The 15,062-nt window shown below is 38.0% G+C and overlaps 1 protein-coding gene across 1 annotated transcript in view; it reads right to left on the minus strand.

Annotated features, from left to right (window-relative positions):
- Nucleotides 1-15,062, minus strand: part of GRB14 (growth factor receptor bound protein 14) — a 63,799-nt gene that overhangs the window by 18,484 nt on the left and 30,253 nt on the right. The window contains exons 3-4 of the mRNA XM_042874404.1: nucleotides 6,878-7,034; nucleotides 813-934 (exon numbers count right to left, since the gene is read on the minus strand). Of these exons, the coding sequence (XP_042730338.1) occupies nucleotides 813-934; nucleotides 6,878-7,034 (279 nt within the window). The remainder of the gene's footprint in view (nucleotides 1-812; nucleotides 935-6,877; nucleotides 7,035-15,062) is intronic.

Below are 15,062 nucleotides of genomic sequence, written 5' to 3' on the forward strand. Positions count from 1 at the left end.
TCAACATTTATCTTTTCAGTTACATAATTTAGCTTCCCTTCAACTTTTCACCTTTTAGCTCCTCATTCTTGTTCGCTATTTCTCCCTTTGACATCTGAAACAAGCTGGTTGTGCAAGAGGTAACATTAGGAGTGATACAAATATACTGTGCATATGAGTAACCAGATGGTGAGTTTCTCCTTCTATGCCAGAACTGCTTCCACGGCCTTTGCCATCAAGCAAAGAATGAATCAACAGTATTAACCTTTGCCACATCTCTGAGTTACAAGTTGTCTCTGCTCCCTTTCCATTCCTAACAAACGCTAACTTTCACTTCACTTTCACTTACTCCTAATAGGTTATGGCTGCTTGTGGCCTTTTGTGTCAGCTGCCATTTAGCAGCAGCTCAGAAAAGCTGCCATTGGGCAGTGCTGGCCATAACATTCAATTTTCGCTTTAAAAATAAAATAATCTTTTCAACAGATGCCCCTCCTTGTTTTGCTTCATTTTATACTTTATATTTTGTTGCCACATGATGGAAACTTCAAAAAATTCTCACTTTGTCATAGGTCTGTCTGCAAATCTCAAGCAAGCCCATGTCTCTACTTCGCACCTCCCTCAAAAAAATAAATCATGTTTTACAATTGCAATAATGTTATTGGCCAACAGCTACATACACCGCAATATATTCTTATGCTTTTTATACATCTTCCACATCACTCCTTTAGATTCACATTACACTAACAGCTTTACAGTCTACCTGTGCACAACAGAAACTGCGATTTTGCAGCAACATCAAGTAATCACTTCACATACAAGATGTTATGGCTTACCACAGGATTTTTAAAAAATTCATATTTGACATAATTTTTTCTAAAATAAAATTTGCTTTCCTCTTCCATCCCCCAGCTTGACTGGACTTCCATCACTAATTCATGGTCTTCTATAGCTCTTTCTATTTAAAAAAAAAAAAAAAAAAAGATATTAATCCAGCACATAATCTGCACCTAAGAGCACAACAGCACAACATGAAAACATAGAGGTCAGATAATTAAAATAACCTATGTTACAAAACATTAAACAAGTAATCTGAACACAGTCCATTAATTAGGTCCATATTACACCAAGTTATTGTTCCACTCCCACTGAATTGGGCCCAGCTTCAATGTTTGAGGTAGTTCACGTTGGGGTTGTTTTTCTTGTTTGTTTGCATTGGTTTGTTGCTCTTTTACATGGGGTCAGTACCATTATGCTAACCAATCCACGTGTTCCATGCAACAGAACCCAAGCAGCTCCTGCCACATGCTGTCCAGGGCAGCAGGAAGTGGATCATCTCAACAACTCATTTCTGTCCACCCTGCTTGGGGCATCAAGAATGTCTTTCTTACACCTTCCTCTAACGCAGCATTCATAAGTTGAAAACTGTGCATAACATGGAAAAGATGCCTTCTTCCTTGGACCATGCAATGTTTTGAAGCATTTCTAAAATTGCAGATGCACACAGGGCATTTCAACATTTTAATGCTTTTGCACAAAACAAGGATACTTTAAGAACTTCAGCAGGTGTAGCACTAGCATTCAAGAAGCAAAGGGTAAAAACCATGAAAAACTAAAAGGAAAACAAAACAGACATCTAAAGTTTACAAAGTGAGTCCTAAAATGTGCAGTTTGGTTTAGCAGAAGATAAAAGGGAATGGAAGAAAAGACAAATCAGTTATTTGTACTTTATGAGCATATTGGAGAAGCGTAGGAGGTCAGAATCAGTATTCTCACTATTTTAGACTGCTCCTGCAGCACATATTCTTGATGGAATTTTTCAATTGTAAAGCAGTATCATATGCATTTAAGGGAAGACACAGCCTAAGAACCTTCCTGTAGATGTGCTGTGCAAGTTTAAGGGCTGCATACTCTGAGTAATGCAATGAGACTGCTCATAGTGTAGATCTAGGAACAAAACGTAGTCCTTCCTGCCAATTATGGAGTTTTCACAACCAATTCTGATCACACATTCAAAGGGAAAAGGCAATTAAAATATATTATAAAAATCATGCAACTCACGCAATTTTCTGATCTCATTTCCCAGACTTCATTTCATTATCATAAGAGATTTATGATACACTCTAAGTGAATTCTGATCTCTGTTGCTCCAAACTTTCTAAAAATTGTGAAAGAAAACTTAGGGTAGGAGGCAAACTAGTGCTGTTGTTTGTTTGTTTTTAAGCATAATTAGGCATAACATGAAATTAACATAATAATAAAGGCTAAACAAAAAAGTCAAAAAGAGTTTGACTTTCATTAAATGCAGCATGCGCAACCTTAAAAAAAAAAGAATCAAACCTCAAATTTGAAATATCAAAAATTAATTAAAAAAAAAAACCAACAAAACAAAACACAACAAAGTCTCTTTGAATTACAGCATCCTTTTACTATCTTCTCTTGCCTTCTCCTTCATCAGTCACTGCTTCATGCTTCCACACTGAGGAGCCTGGTAAGTAGCAGCCTGCTGTAGCTGCAAATCTGTAAGTTTCTTCAGGAGGTTTAGAGACAATATGCTCATAAAGGTAAATTTTACCTCAATACGAAAGTATGAAGCTCACTACTAGCAGAAGACAAAGTACACATTTGATTTACATAGCAAACAGAAAAAAAGTTAAACTTCCACTGAATTTAACTCATTCTTTAAGCCCATAAAGATGGAGTTTAAAAATCCTATACGAAACTTACATTTTGTAAAAAGATCAAACGAAGCAAATAAATCATGCAGCAATTCAGAAAACACAACACCCCCCCCCCCCCCCCAAATACCGAAATTAAGCAGAGTATTTTAAAAGTTTGGACAGGCTGTTCTATTCCAAAACACATTCTTCAATTGCAAGGGGGAAGAGACGCTAAAGAATTGAAGACCTTACATAAAAAGAACATTTTTTTCTTTTCAGAGAAAGCTCTCATCTAGGATGACATTTAAAACTCTTGAATGCTTGGCACTGTGACATTTAAGAAAATACCATTTCCTCAAGAGTTACTTCTTGGTACAAAAATAAGACATTCTGCATCACCTCAATGGATGGGTAAAGATGCTGTTGTTTTTTTTTTTTATTTTTAAGGTATAACATTACAGAATATTTTACAATTTATTGAACTCATTTTGATAAAAGCAGCAAAACACTAAGCTAGTACAACCCAAAACACAGTCCCACAATCAAATTACTAAACGTTGCCATGAGGAAGCTGCACTTTGGTTTAGTTAGATCATTTTTTTCTCTTCCAGCTGACACAAGGAGTGTTCTCCTTTCTCTCTGCTATCTCTTCATTATCACTATCTGTAACACAACAACCACCTGCTACAAAGATCCTTCTTAACTGCGTTAAGTAAATAAAGCAAGGAACAGATTCGATACTGAAGTGCACAACATAACAAATTTCAAGCAGTCCCCTCTCTAGCTACCCAGCTGAAGGGAGAAGGTGGTGAGAGAAGCAAAATAAAGCAGGAAATGCATTTGCTCCACACTACTGCATAGGTAACGCTTTGTGTGATTTCCCATCTGGGGAAACCAAAAGCCTTCCCACAAGCTGCCTACATGAATGCAGACAGTGAACACAAACGAGAGAGCAGAAGTGAAAGGCAGTTAGGTACCCAGCCAAGGGACTCTGGTCTACCAGGGGAACCTCAGAAGACGTCTGTTGAAAAAGCAGCAAGAAAATCGCTCACTTTCACAACATTCTCACTGGAAAAAGAAAAAAATATATCAGGGTAAAGAGGATTCTCTTTACAGAAAGAAACAGCTATGGAAACAGAGCTTTCTTTTTTCACAGCCTGCCCTGTGGCAATGGAGGCGGGATTCGGAGTCTCTAGCTACGACACGGCTCATCTAAGGCTCGCCCCAGCTGCTTCCAGCAGTCCCAGGTGAGGTGGAGACAGCACCTTTGAATTCCATCGCCTGGACTACCAGGCCACCTCCCCGAGCGCCGCGCCCGAATCACACGATGTACAGCGCTACAGCAACGGCCGCTCCCCGGGCACCGAACCCCAGCCCGGCTGCCGCCCACCCTGGAGCGGCGGTGCGCGGAGCGCGGGCGCCACCCGGCGGCCAGAAGAGGCGCGGCAACGGAGGGCGGCACCGCAACGCCCCGGAGCTGCGGAGACCCCGGCTCCTCCCCGCGAGCGGCGGGGCGGTGGTCTCTGCTGCGAGTAACTTTCTTCCTTCTCTTCTAACCTTCACACGCAGATATCTCTGCGCACAGATGAGGACAGGGTGCAGTAATGTAATTAATGCCTGTCCTGATTAAAAGCAGAACGCTGTGCTGAGCTCGCAATCCTATCTAATTCAACAGCATTCAGACAGATGTTATACGTTAAAGAAAATGTTTGCTAATTGATTAATTAATTATTAATCTCTTCATACTGGAATTTACACTGACACACTCGCTCACGGTATTTCTCTTTTCCAAACACATACATTTAACTTGGGAGCAGAAAAGGTCTGTCCACATTTCCACAGATCAAACTTACCATAGAACAATAAATGGCAGACAGTTCAAAACTAAACCACCATTTGGTAAATATTTGTTCACACTATTCATCCAGTACTTAAGGATACCCTTAATGGAAATCAAGATCAACACAAAAAACCCTTCAAACAAAAATCAGTGTCATTAATATAATTCCATTATTATTCAGTATTATAAAAAGCAGCAAAGGTATCTCAGGTTTTCCTCTCCTTTGGCCAATAGTGATGAATTCCCATTCTCACCATGTAGGAAAAAAAATTTCTTCAGAAATGAGCACTTCACTTCTTTGTAAACCTATGCCCAAAGCAGCTGGACTGCCCGGTGAATGCAGGTCTGCGCACCTGCTTGCCAGCTATCACAACAGCTCCACAAATAACAATTTGATACTGAAAGCTCCCAGCAAATAGTTCAGATTGAACAAATCATGCTATCTGACGGAAAGCGTACTCTGCAATTAAACAAACCTCAAGAAACAATGCCACTACTACTCTGGCATACTTTGCCAAAAACGAATTCTTCAATAGTTCTACACACTACTTAGACGGCAGTCACACTATAAATTACAAAAAACACTTCTAGTATTTATATAGCAGTGCTGTCTAAAGCCATTTTTATACTCCCTCTTCTGTACCAGTCAGTCATTTACAGTCTCGATTCAGATTTAACTCTGACCCTACTCTGAGCTGGAAGCATCTCACAACTGATGCATTCCGTGCAAAAGGTTATAAATATCTTTGAAATGTTACAAAGCACGAAAAAAAAAAAAAAGGAAAGCGTTTGTGGCTGTCTTGATAGGATAAAGGAGCAGAAAAGGGCAAAGAACACTTTCAGCTTCTATAGTTCATCTTTAAAATATGACTGTTAAACATAATACAGTTTGAGATTCACAGCCAAGTTTATTTTACACAAATGCATGAGTGCAGACTCATGCAGATTCCATTAGATACATACACAGTGAGAGAGTTTAATAATATGTTTAAAACTTATCTTTAATGTTTATTTATTTGTTTTCATTTTGAATTGACAGTACTGTGGTTACCAGGTATCAGTGCTCTCTTCAGAGAATTAAAACATCCAAAGAGTTTCTCTACATATTTTAAAATGCAGAAAGTCCCCCATAGACTTCTTTCTCAAACCTCTCCTTGCTCTAGTATTTGCTGAGTCTGCCTATGAGGTTGCAGAAAAAGCTTTGGTAACTCTGGCACAGTGGTAGAGCTTAAAACTAGTATGAAAATGTTGAGTGATAGGAAATTCAAAATATGCGTTTTTATGGCATGAATCTTGCTAGATTTTTCTGATGTAATTTCCAATCAAAAACCAAACACAACAGAATCCCAAACAGTAGGACTGTGAAAGGAAGTACAACCATCTGATTAGAGTATCAATTTAATAATACATTTTTTAGCAGGCTTTTTAATTCATCTTTTGCTGAGCACAGGCTTTCCTGTGTCCTGTATTTTTCACATCTTTGCAATCATTCTTATTCTCTCTGTATTTAACTTGACTTAACGTGCTTTATACTGCAAAATTATTCTATATATATTCTATATGAGAAGGAACAGAAACCAGAAGTTAAAATTATAGTCATAAAGTGAAACCACGTATTAAATCTTTAAATTGTATGTCTGCACAATACACATAGAGGTTGGTTGTTTTTTTATTTCCCTCTCTAGGAAAGCACTGGTGATGTGGAAGGAATTCAAGGAGTTTCATTTCTAGCAATTTAGAATATTAAGCATAAAAGCACTTCAGCACAGTTCTCTGGTCTGCAACTGTAAATTTAGAAGAGTGGTTTTGTTTTGCTTTTTCCCTGGACCCTCCCAAAGTCAGAATAAATCTAGCAAAACTGGTTACACTGAAAAATAGATAGCCTTCTCTGATGTTGTTTGTGAAGACTTGAGTTCAGCTGTCCAAAAGGGATAGCACAGAGTGACCACTTTCTGTCCTTGATGTCAGAGATTTCACTCAGACATGCTGGGAATAACAAATATTTTATTTGCAATAAAAATATCCCAACTCCTGCTAGAGATAAGCAGTAAATACCAGTGAAAGGGGAAGAACTGCCAAAGAAAAGCAAGGAAGAACAAAGAAGAATTTCCAAAGAGAATCTTAATGGCCACTGTCTTCCAAATCTCTCTTACCGATGCAGATGAAGCAGTGTGAGACAAGATTACTGTCACAAAACTCACTTTACTGAAATGCTATCAAAAATAAGGGAAACAGAAACAACATCCCCTCCTCAAGAACAAATTCACACACGCTCTTTCATCTCTTTTTCTAACCAAGCTTATTACAATTACAACTCTATGTGACAAAAAAAAAAACCAAAAAACAACAAAACAACAAAACAACTTTATTTACTGTCATACTGTTGTACAGAATGTCTTACCTAAGCCTGTATGAGTAAGTTCTTCAATCAGTGTCCAGTTGTGGTCATCAATATAGTGGTTCTTCAATATCAACAGCTGACATACATCCCTGGCTGTTATATCACTCGGGATTTCCAGAGTTTTGCTACTGTCATCTTCGCTGTACACTTTAATTACCTGCAATAAATGAAAAAAGCTGAAATATCCATAAATTTAATCTTCAGTTTAGAATCTACAGAATAGATCGGTCCATCCATTTTAAACGAGTTGTAATGGACTGATAAATAATCATTTATCAATGACGCAGATGATGGCATTGAGCGAACCCTCAGCACGTTTGCAGGCGACACCGAGCTGAGCGGTGCAGTCAAGACACTGGAGGGAAGAGAAGCCATCCAGAGGGACTTGGACAGGCTGGAAAGGTGGGCACATGAGAACCTAATGAGGCTCAATAAGGTCAAGTGCAAGGTATTGCTCTTGGGCTCGTCAATCCCAGGTGTTTATACAGACTGGGCAAAGAACCCCTTGAGAGCAGCCCTGAGGAGAAGGATTTGGGGGTCTTGGTGGACAACAAGCTAGACTTGAGCCAGCAGTGTCCGCCTGCAGCCCAGAAAGCCAACTGTGCTCTGGGCTGCATTAAAAAAGGGATGGCCAGCAGGGAGAGGGAGGTGATTGTCCTCCTCTACTCGGCTCTTGTGAGGCTCCATCTGCAGTACTGCATCCAGGCCTGGGGCCCCCAGTACAGGAAGAATGTGGAGCTCTTGGAGCAGGTGCAGAGGAGGGTGACTAAGATGATGAGAGGGCTAGAGCACCTCTCCTGTGAGGAAAGGTTGATGGAACTGAGCTTGTTTAGCTTGGAGAAGAGAAGGCTCCGCGAGACCTCATTGTGGCCTTCCAGTACTTGAAGGGAGCATATAAGCAAGAAGGGGAACAGCTGTTTACGAGGGTGGATAGTGATAGGACAAGGGGGAACAATCTTAAACTGAGACAGAGGAGGTTTAGGTTAGATATTAAGAGGAAGTTTTCCACACAGAGGGTGGTGACACACTGGAACAGGTTGCCCAAGGAGGCTTTGGATGCCCCATCCCTGTAGCCATTCAAGGACAGGCTGGATGTGGCTCTGGACAGCCTGGTCTGGTGGTTGGTGACCGTGCACATAGCAGGGGGTTGAAACTAGGTGATCATTGTGGTCCTTTTCAATCCAGGCAATTCCATGATTCTGTGATAAACAGCATACTCTTACATAAACTAAAGAAGAAACCACAGAGGATAAGCAATGAAACTGAAGGACTCTACAAATGCAGAACTATGGAAGTTCAGAGCTAGTTAAGAGAATAGCAATTCGATTCAAGATACTCACAGCTCTGTAGGCGACAGAAACAGGAGATGCTACAGAATTTCAAGTTATCACTACAAGAACTGGAGCTATGAAGTTCGTTTTTTTTTTGTTTGTTTGTTTGTTTGTTTTTTTAATTGCACATATACACAGGTATAGAACCAAAAACATCGACATGGGGAACAACCACCACATGGAAACCAGGAAAACAAAATGTTCTGTAAGATGTACATGCAAAAAACATAGTACAAGGCAGACAAAGTTATTGTTTTTTTTTTTAAATCTCAGTAAGATTAGCAGTTTCTTTATTCTATTACGAATGTTTGATGGGAGAGGAGGGAAGGAGACAATACAAATTTTCATGACATATCTTTGTCATTCTGACCACTAAATTTCAGTAAGAATTCAACATATGTTACTGTTTCATAGTCCTGAAGAGTTGGGTATCCACTAAGCTCCTGAAAAGGTGAATCCTGGGCTGAACCTGCTTATGCTTAGTTTCAAACCAAAAGGATGAGGAAATCTTATTGCATACTGACTGCTGGAAAGAAGGCATGTCAATTTAGATGTTTGTTTTGTTTTGTTTCTCTGAAGGAAACTGAATGAGGCAATCAGATTAAGCACTTTATTCACTTTATCATGGAATGCATATCTACTGAAATATGCTACATGTCCTACCTGTCTCCACTCAAAAAAAATTAAGAACATTTGAAAACCTCTCATTAAGTCAAAAGTTAATTCTTTAAAGAAAAATGTTGCAGGTCAGGATTGAATTCGTTTCTTACTAAACTAATGCTTACTTCAAGTATCGAAAGAACACTGAGCCACAAACTGTTGTCCTAACTTGCTACCGTAACTCCTTATTTGTTTTATGCCAAAGTTGGTAGAAAAATCAACTGGGAGTTATAACAGTACTTCCTGGCACTTGATTTCCTCCAACTAGTGACAAAAATACCCCCACCAAAAATTAATTTTAAAAAATCAAATATCAAAAAAACAGACCTGTTCACATATACTGTCCTAACATCTGAACAAGAAAAGTGGACTCCATTTGAAAATCAGTTACACATCAAAGCATGTTTACTTACTCTCTTCATTTTATTCTTCTCCAAAAAATTGCTTTTCTTTATGTAATTACATATACAACAGTTCTGTTCAAACTTTGGCCCAGCACAGCAAATCAGCATGAAGTCCATGATGTTTTTCTTTAATACTTCAGCTAACAAATAGCTAACAGCTTAGGATTTCCACATGGAATTCAGCCATTCATGTTATGACACTTACGAAGTGGTGAAAATCTCTCTGATTGTGAATTGACATCCTCAAAGCAGAGTCCTCTACAGAAAAGTCAGGCTTCAGAGAAAGTCAATCCAAAGTCATCACCAGCCTAAGCTACAGCCAAGTACTCACATTTAATAGAAAAGGCAGAAAGACCACATCAATATTAAATTAAGCGTTAATACTGGCAAAACTACTGTGGCTGATGGCTATGATTGGTTTTATTCGTTTATTTGTTTTCACTCATTTGTAGGCTTTGGCATCATTCCTTCCACTAAACAAGTTGGACTGGTAACAACGCAGCATGCTGGCAGCATGGTCTTAACCCATACACAACAACTTAAACCTCTATGCCAGATACACAAAAACTGTGGTCTGCTGATAAGGATAAATCGGCACGAAGTACATAAATTCCTGCAGTATTTACAAGAATTCAGAAGTATGGCTGACTACACTGTGAATGGGGTGGTGGGCTGTACAGTTGAGTAGACAGAACAGCCTGCCAGACTAAAGCATGTCCTACTCTGGAGAGTACGAATGGGCAGGGACAGCTTCATCAGTCTCTCTGATAAATGTGGGTCAGGATGAATCTAAAGAAATTTATAGTCTAAAGCACCAGAAAGGAATGACACTATGGAAGAGGAAAGTAAGACCAAAGTGACTTTCTATATATTTCTCCACATGCTTTCATTTATGCCAGGATGAGAAACCACGCTGGTACACTGATTAAGGAAACTGCCAGTACACACCAGCAACTACAGTTTTCTCCAAGTACTCATCAAGTTAGGTGTTGGGCATGTTTTACAGCAAGAGCACGTACAGCCCATGCTGAGGCCCTTGATGGATGAGTTTTAGAGAAACTCTTTCTAAAAGGGTTAAGAGCAGCAGTGCAGACGACTAGATTCTTATTGCTGGAGAAATAGAAAAAGACTTTTTAAAATGCTGAAGACAGCAACACAAGTCATGATAATGAGGTGCCTGCAGCCATTCAGCTTGGGGAAAGGAAAGCCTTGGAGGTGGCCTTGGACTACAGCAGCACAGCTAAAACAAAGCAAAATAACAAAATAGAAGAGTTTGTATTCTCTGAGAGTTTTCTCACTTAAGTTTCTCAGTATAGGGATATAAATCCTGTGCACATCTTGGACAACTGATCATCTCAGCTCATAGCTATGACATGTGCTACATTGTAAAATACATGCTTTGCAATTTTTCCTTTCCTTGCAAAGGATTCAAATGCAGCAAGAGACAACAGACAGGCAGTTACCTAAAAGACCCATTTGAACATTTTTTACATTTTTAGTTTAATGAATTGAATGTGATGTGTAAATCTCATTATTTAGAGAAACCTTCGAGGGATTTTAACTAGAAAAAGTTGCTCAGTCCACATTTTCTGCTGTGTCAAGTGTAAGATTTGCTGGGAATATACTTGTTCCAAAGGGAGTGAAACACATGAAAAAGGACCAAATCAACTTCCCATTTTTCCTTGCAAATGTGTTGCAATAAATACTTCTCTTCCTAAAAGTAGATGATTCAAGTCTTAAAAGACTATGCTAGAGATGCAATTATGTTAACATTCTATAAAGATTAGAATGCTTGAATGGGTACTTCTTCATTTTTATTAGCAGTTATCATTATACATTAGGTTAGCCAGTCATCCTCTTTTTTTTCCCTAAATTTTTTCTCAGAAAGTAGCACACAGGAAAAGAGCTGCTATTTGAGAGCAAGCTAATATTACCATTGTCATTACCATGCACTCTAAAGCTTACTCTTAATACCAGCTATCTAATTTGCCTTGACTATAACTATTAGTAGACTGCAAGAAAAAAATAGGCTGCCTCAGTCATGATCAAATTGCCTTTCCTGTCTGATTTATAAACACAGGGATTTTAGTTCTTCCCAGAGGCCAGAAAAAAAAACAAAAAAAAAAAACCTAACCTGAATACTTTCCATTTAAGCCACTAACAGTAAGAAACTAGCAGCCCCAAGATCTTAAAAAAGGAAAGCAAAAATCTGGGCAGGACAAGCATCAATAATTTTCACTGCCTGCAGAACTAGACAAGGAGGTACAACTTTCCTATGCATCTTCTTTCCATTTTTCAGTATTTTAAAAGTCAATCAAATTCCCAGAAGTATGTGCAATTCATATTTCATTTCTCCAAATATTCTATTGCTAAGAAATCTTGCTTCAAAATAAAATATATTATTCTATTTTACTCATCATCTTAACTCAGAATGTAGAATAAATGTTTCAAAATTGAACTTACGATTTAACAAAGAAGAAGGAAAGAAACACTGCTGTAGAAGAAAATCAGAAGAAAAAAAATGAGAAATTGATTAAAAGAAAGAGGTGTAATTAAAAAGGCATATAAAGCAATACGTGTAGAATAACCAAAAAAAGGCTGGACTTTAATCTCTCAAGTTTTCTTGAACACTGAACCAACTTTCTCACTACAATAATTAAATAATGCATTTCATAGACTTTTAAGACAGAGTGTCCAAGTCTGATTCTTCAAAATTTTCAAGCCATCTGTTCTGGAAGTTCCAATCTGCAGAAATGACATAAACATATGGAAAGACCATACCCTATATTGAGCAGTTTCAAATTTCAAACTCTGTGTCCTGACGTGTGAAAAAGGCCAGGTAGATCCAACAGAAAAAGAAATGTAGAACACATGGAGCCTGCATTGGGGTGCCTTCATCAAACGACCTGACAGTTACAGGACTCGGACTACTCCTCGATAGCCATTAAGACAATGGATGGTCAAATATCGAGCCACTTTTATAAATAAAGACAAAAGTATCTAATTTGAGCTTGTAATTTTTACATTTTTCCCCCATAAATAAGAAATTGTATATTTTATACTTACATAAAAAATTTCACTCAAATTTATATCAAATATTGTATGCAAAATCAGGGATTTTATCATCCAGAGTGCTGGACTTCCCCAGTGTTCCTACTAACTTCTGTCAGGCTATTTGCCTGAAGCATTTGTTTTCCATCCGCTAACCTTGCCCCCTGCTAGATAATATTTTTGTTTGGTTTGGTTTGTTTGTTTCTCTCACTTATTTATCTTGGCAGAGGGCAGGGGAATTTGAAGTTCATCTGAACTACAAAGGAAGCACAGGAAATCTCTAACATCTTAAACTGTTTTATGACTTCTAGCAGCAGGTTTTTAGAGATCCTCCTTTTAAGACAACCAAGAAATTTTGAATTCATTAAAGTACTTAAGGACAGATTAACTCATAACTAGCTAGAAAAAAAGAGAAAAAAAGTTTGTGGAAAAGTTAACTACATGAAAGCAAGGCTTTCCTCTCAAATATCCCAGCATGCAGTTAAAAAGCCAGTGTCCAGCGTTCATCCAAAAGGAGAATTTCTAGGCTAAAAGGATTCGTACAGTTTGCAGAAACCTACATCTGCCATTTAAAAAAAATTATGGAAAAATGCACAGCTATAAGATGTAGCTGCCTGCTGCAAAGCAACTATTTTCTCTCTTACTGCAAAAGCCTTCAAAAATTTGTCCCGTAAGTGTCCCTGTGAGAAAGAGACACAGAGAAATGAAGCACAGACAAAACAGACAGAGAATTCATTAGTATTTTAGGCATGCAAACCCAAAATTATGGTCTTCAAGCTTGTGATCTCTCTTCTGAAGGATGGTTCACAATGCACTGCGTGATTTCTGTGCAGACCAATAACTGTGTGGGAAGGCAGGAATTGTCACTCAGTGACTAGGCATAATTACATGCAAGCCTGTACGCAGGAGAAGACACATCTGAGTTCTAGTATGTTACCCACAAACAAATTCCTGTGAAACACTGGTCACATGGAATCCAGACTTCTTACTTGAAGCAGATTATAGCTTCAAAAGGCAGAAAAACATACAGACAGTAGCATAGATGATACAAACATAAGATTTATATCTCTATCATGCATGGACTCCCTGTATTTCCACTGACTTTAAGGAGGAAAATTTTAAGATACTGCCAGCAACATTTCCTATTCTGTAGCTCTGAAGTTCTGAAATGCCTTGCTTTCTTCCTGAAATATATAACAGAAATAAGATAAAAAAAACAGACAAGGCAGAAAGATTGGACGCTTTACAAGAAACATGAAATGAAAATGCCACCTTTTACAATACCACTATCAAAAGTTCTAAAGGGAAGTTGAGCACTTTGTACAACATAAGACATACAGTGTAGGCTTGGGAGTCGTGTAGATGTGTGGATGCGTAAATACGTTGTATTATTAAAAAAAAAAGGTTAAATTATGCAGATCTTCAAATTATAATAAGCTATGTACAGAAATATGCCAGCAAAGTTTCTTTGAACAAAGGTTATGACAATTACATTACGATGTTAGAAAAAATAGCGGAATGAGGACAATGCTGACTTGCAGTCATTTAAAGACAACGTCAGTAAAACTGAAGAGAAACAAGGTTTGAAAGGCAACAAGCGAGTCAAAACGATAATATAATTATTTAATCCTGAAGTTTATACATACACTTCTTCAGAAACAAAAACAGCTATAAATAGCAATAAAAGCTACAAAATATTTGAGATTTCCATATAAAATTGATCAAAAGGGAAGATCTAGAGAAAGCAGCTTCCACACTTTGGACAATTAACTCATAGTACAACTATTTTTAGAGCAAACAAGGGATATTATTAAACTACGGTTGGATGGTGCTTTGCTCAGTTGCTATAATTAGATCATTAAATACCAAAAATTACATTGCAAAGTTCATCATACTTTAAATAGGATCTACAGTAATAAATAACATACAGATTAAACATTGAAAGTGAAACCATAATCAGCTATCACCAAAACAAATCAAGAGTGGCAAATGCCAAGGAACCTACTAAAAAAAATGTAATAAAGTCCTTAAAAATGCATAAATGTATATGGAAAGTGGGCAAGGCACATAGGAAGATTTGTTTAAATAAGGAGTCTCAAATTATCAGGTTTTCACCCTATGGATACCCCAAAGAAAAGCAGCTAAAAAAGCATTTCAAGTACAACTTGTAAAGTGCATACGAATAACTAGGAGTTGAGAGGGAATTTAAACAACATGGACAAAAATAATAATAAGTAATAAAGTTCCATGGAATAGCATTACACTATTGAACAATGCTAAACGTGTACGTTAACATTTAACATGGAAGCATCTGAAAATACTCCTAGCCATGAGAAAGGCAAAAGTTTCCTTGCTCCTGTCCTCTATGTACCACTTATTTACAATCAGCTAATAAAACGTGTATCACTTTTCAACCTCAGTGAGTGGTACATACGGATCCCTGGCTATTTTAAACCTAGCACATAGATATGTAGATCCTGATTATGGAGTTTTACCTCTTATCCACTAAAAACATGAGGGCCACTCCAAAAGTAACGTCTCCTGTTTTATTATGGCAGCCCACAATCCAAGAGGTAAATGTTGGTAGTATGGCAATAGAGGTTGAACTTTTCCACCAACATTCTGTTACACTTTGTTGCCATGTGACAGATGGCAGCGGAGAGCTAGTCCGACAAAATGGTGTCTAACATGGAAGTGCCTATGAAACAAAGGTGTGTCACTGAATTGTTCCATGTGGAA

This window comes from Lagopus leucura, unplaced genomic scaffold (genome assembly GCF_019238085.1).
Source record: "Lagopus leucura isolate 7727_CA_CO unplaced genomic scaffold, USGS_WTPT01 Super-Scaffold_100012, whole genome shotgun sequence".
NCBI classification, from domain to species: Eukaryota; Metazoa; Chordata; class Aves; order Galliformes; family Phasianidae; genus Lagopus; species Lagopus leucura.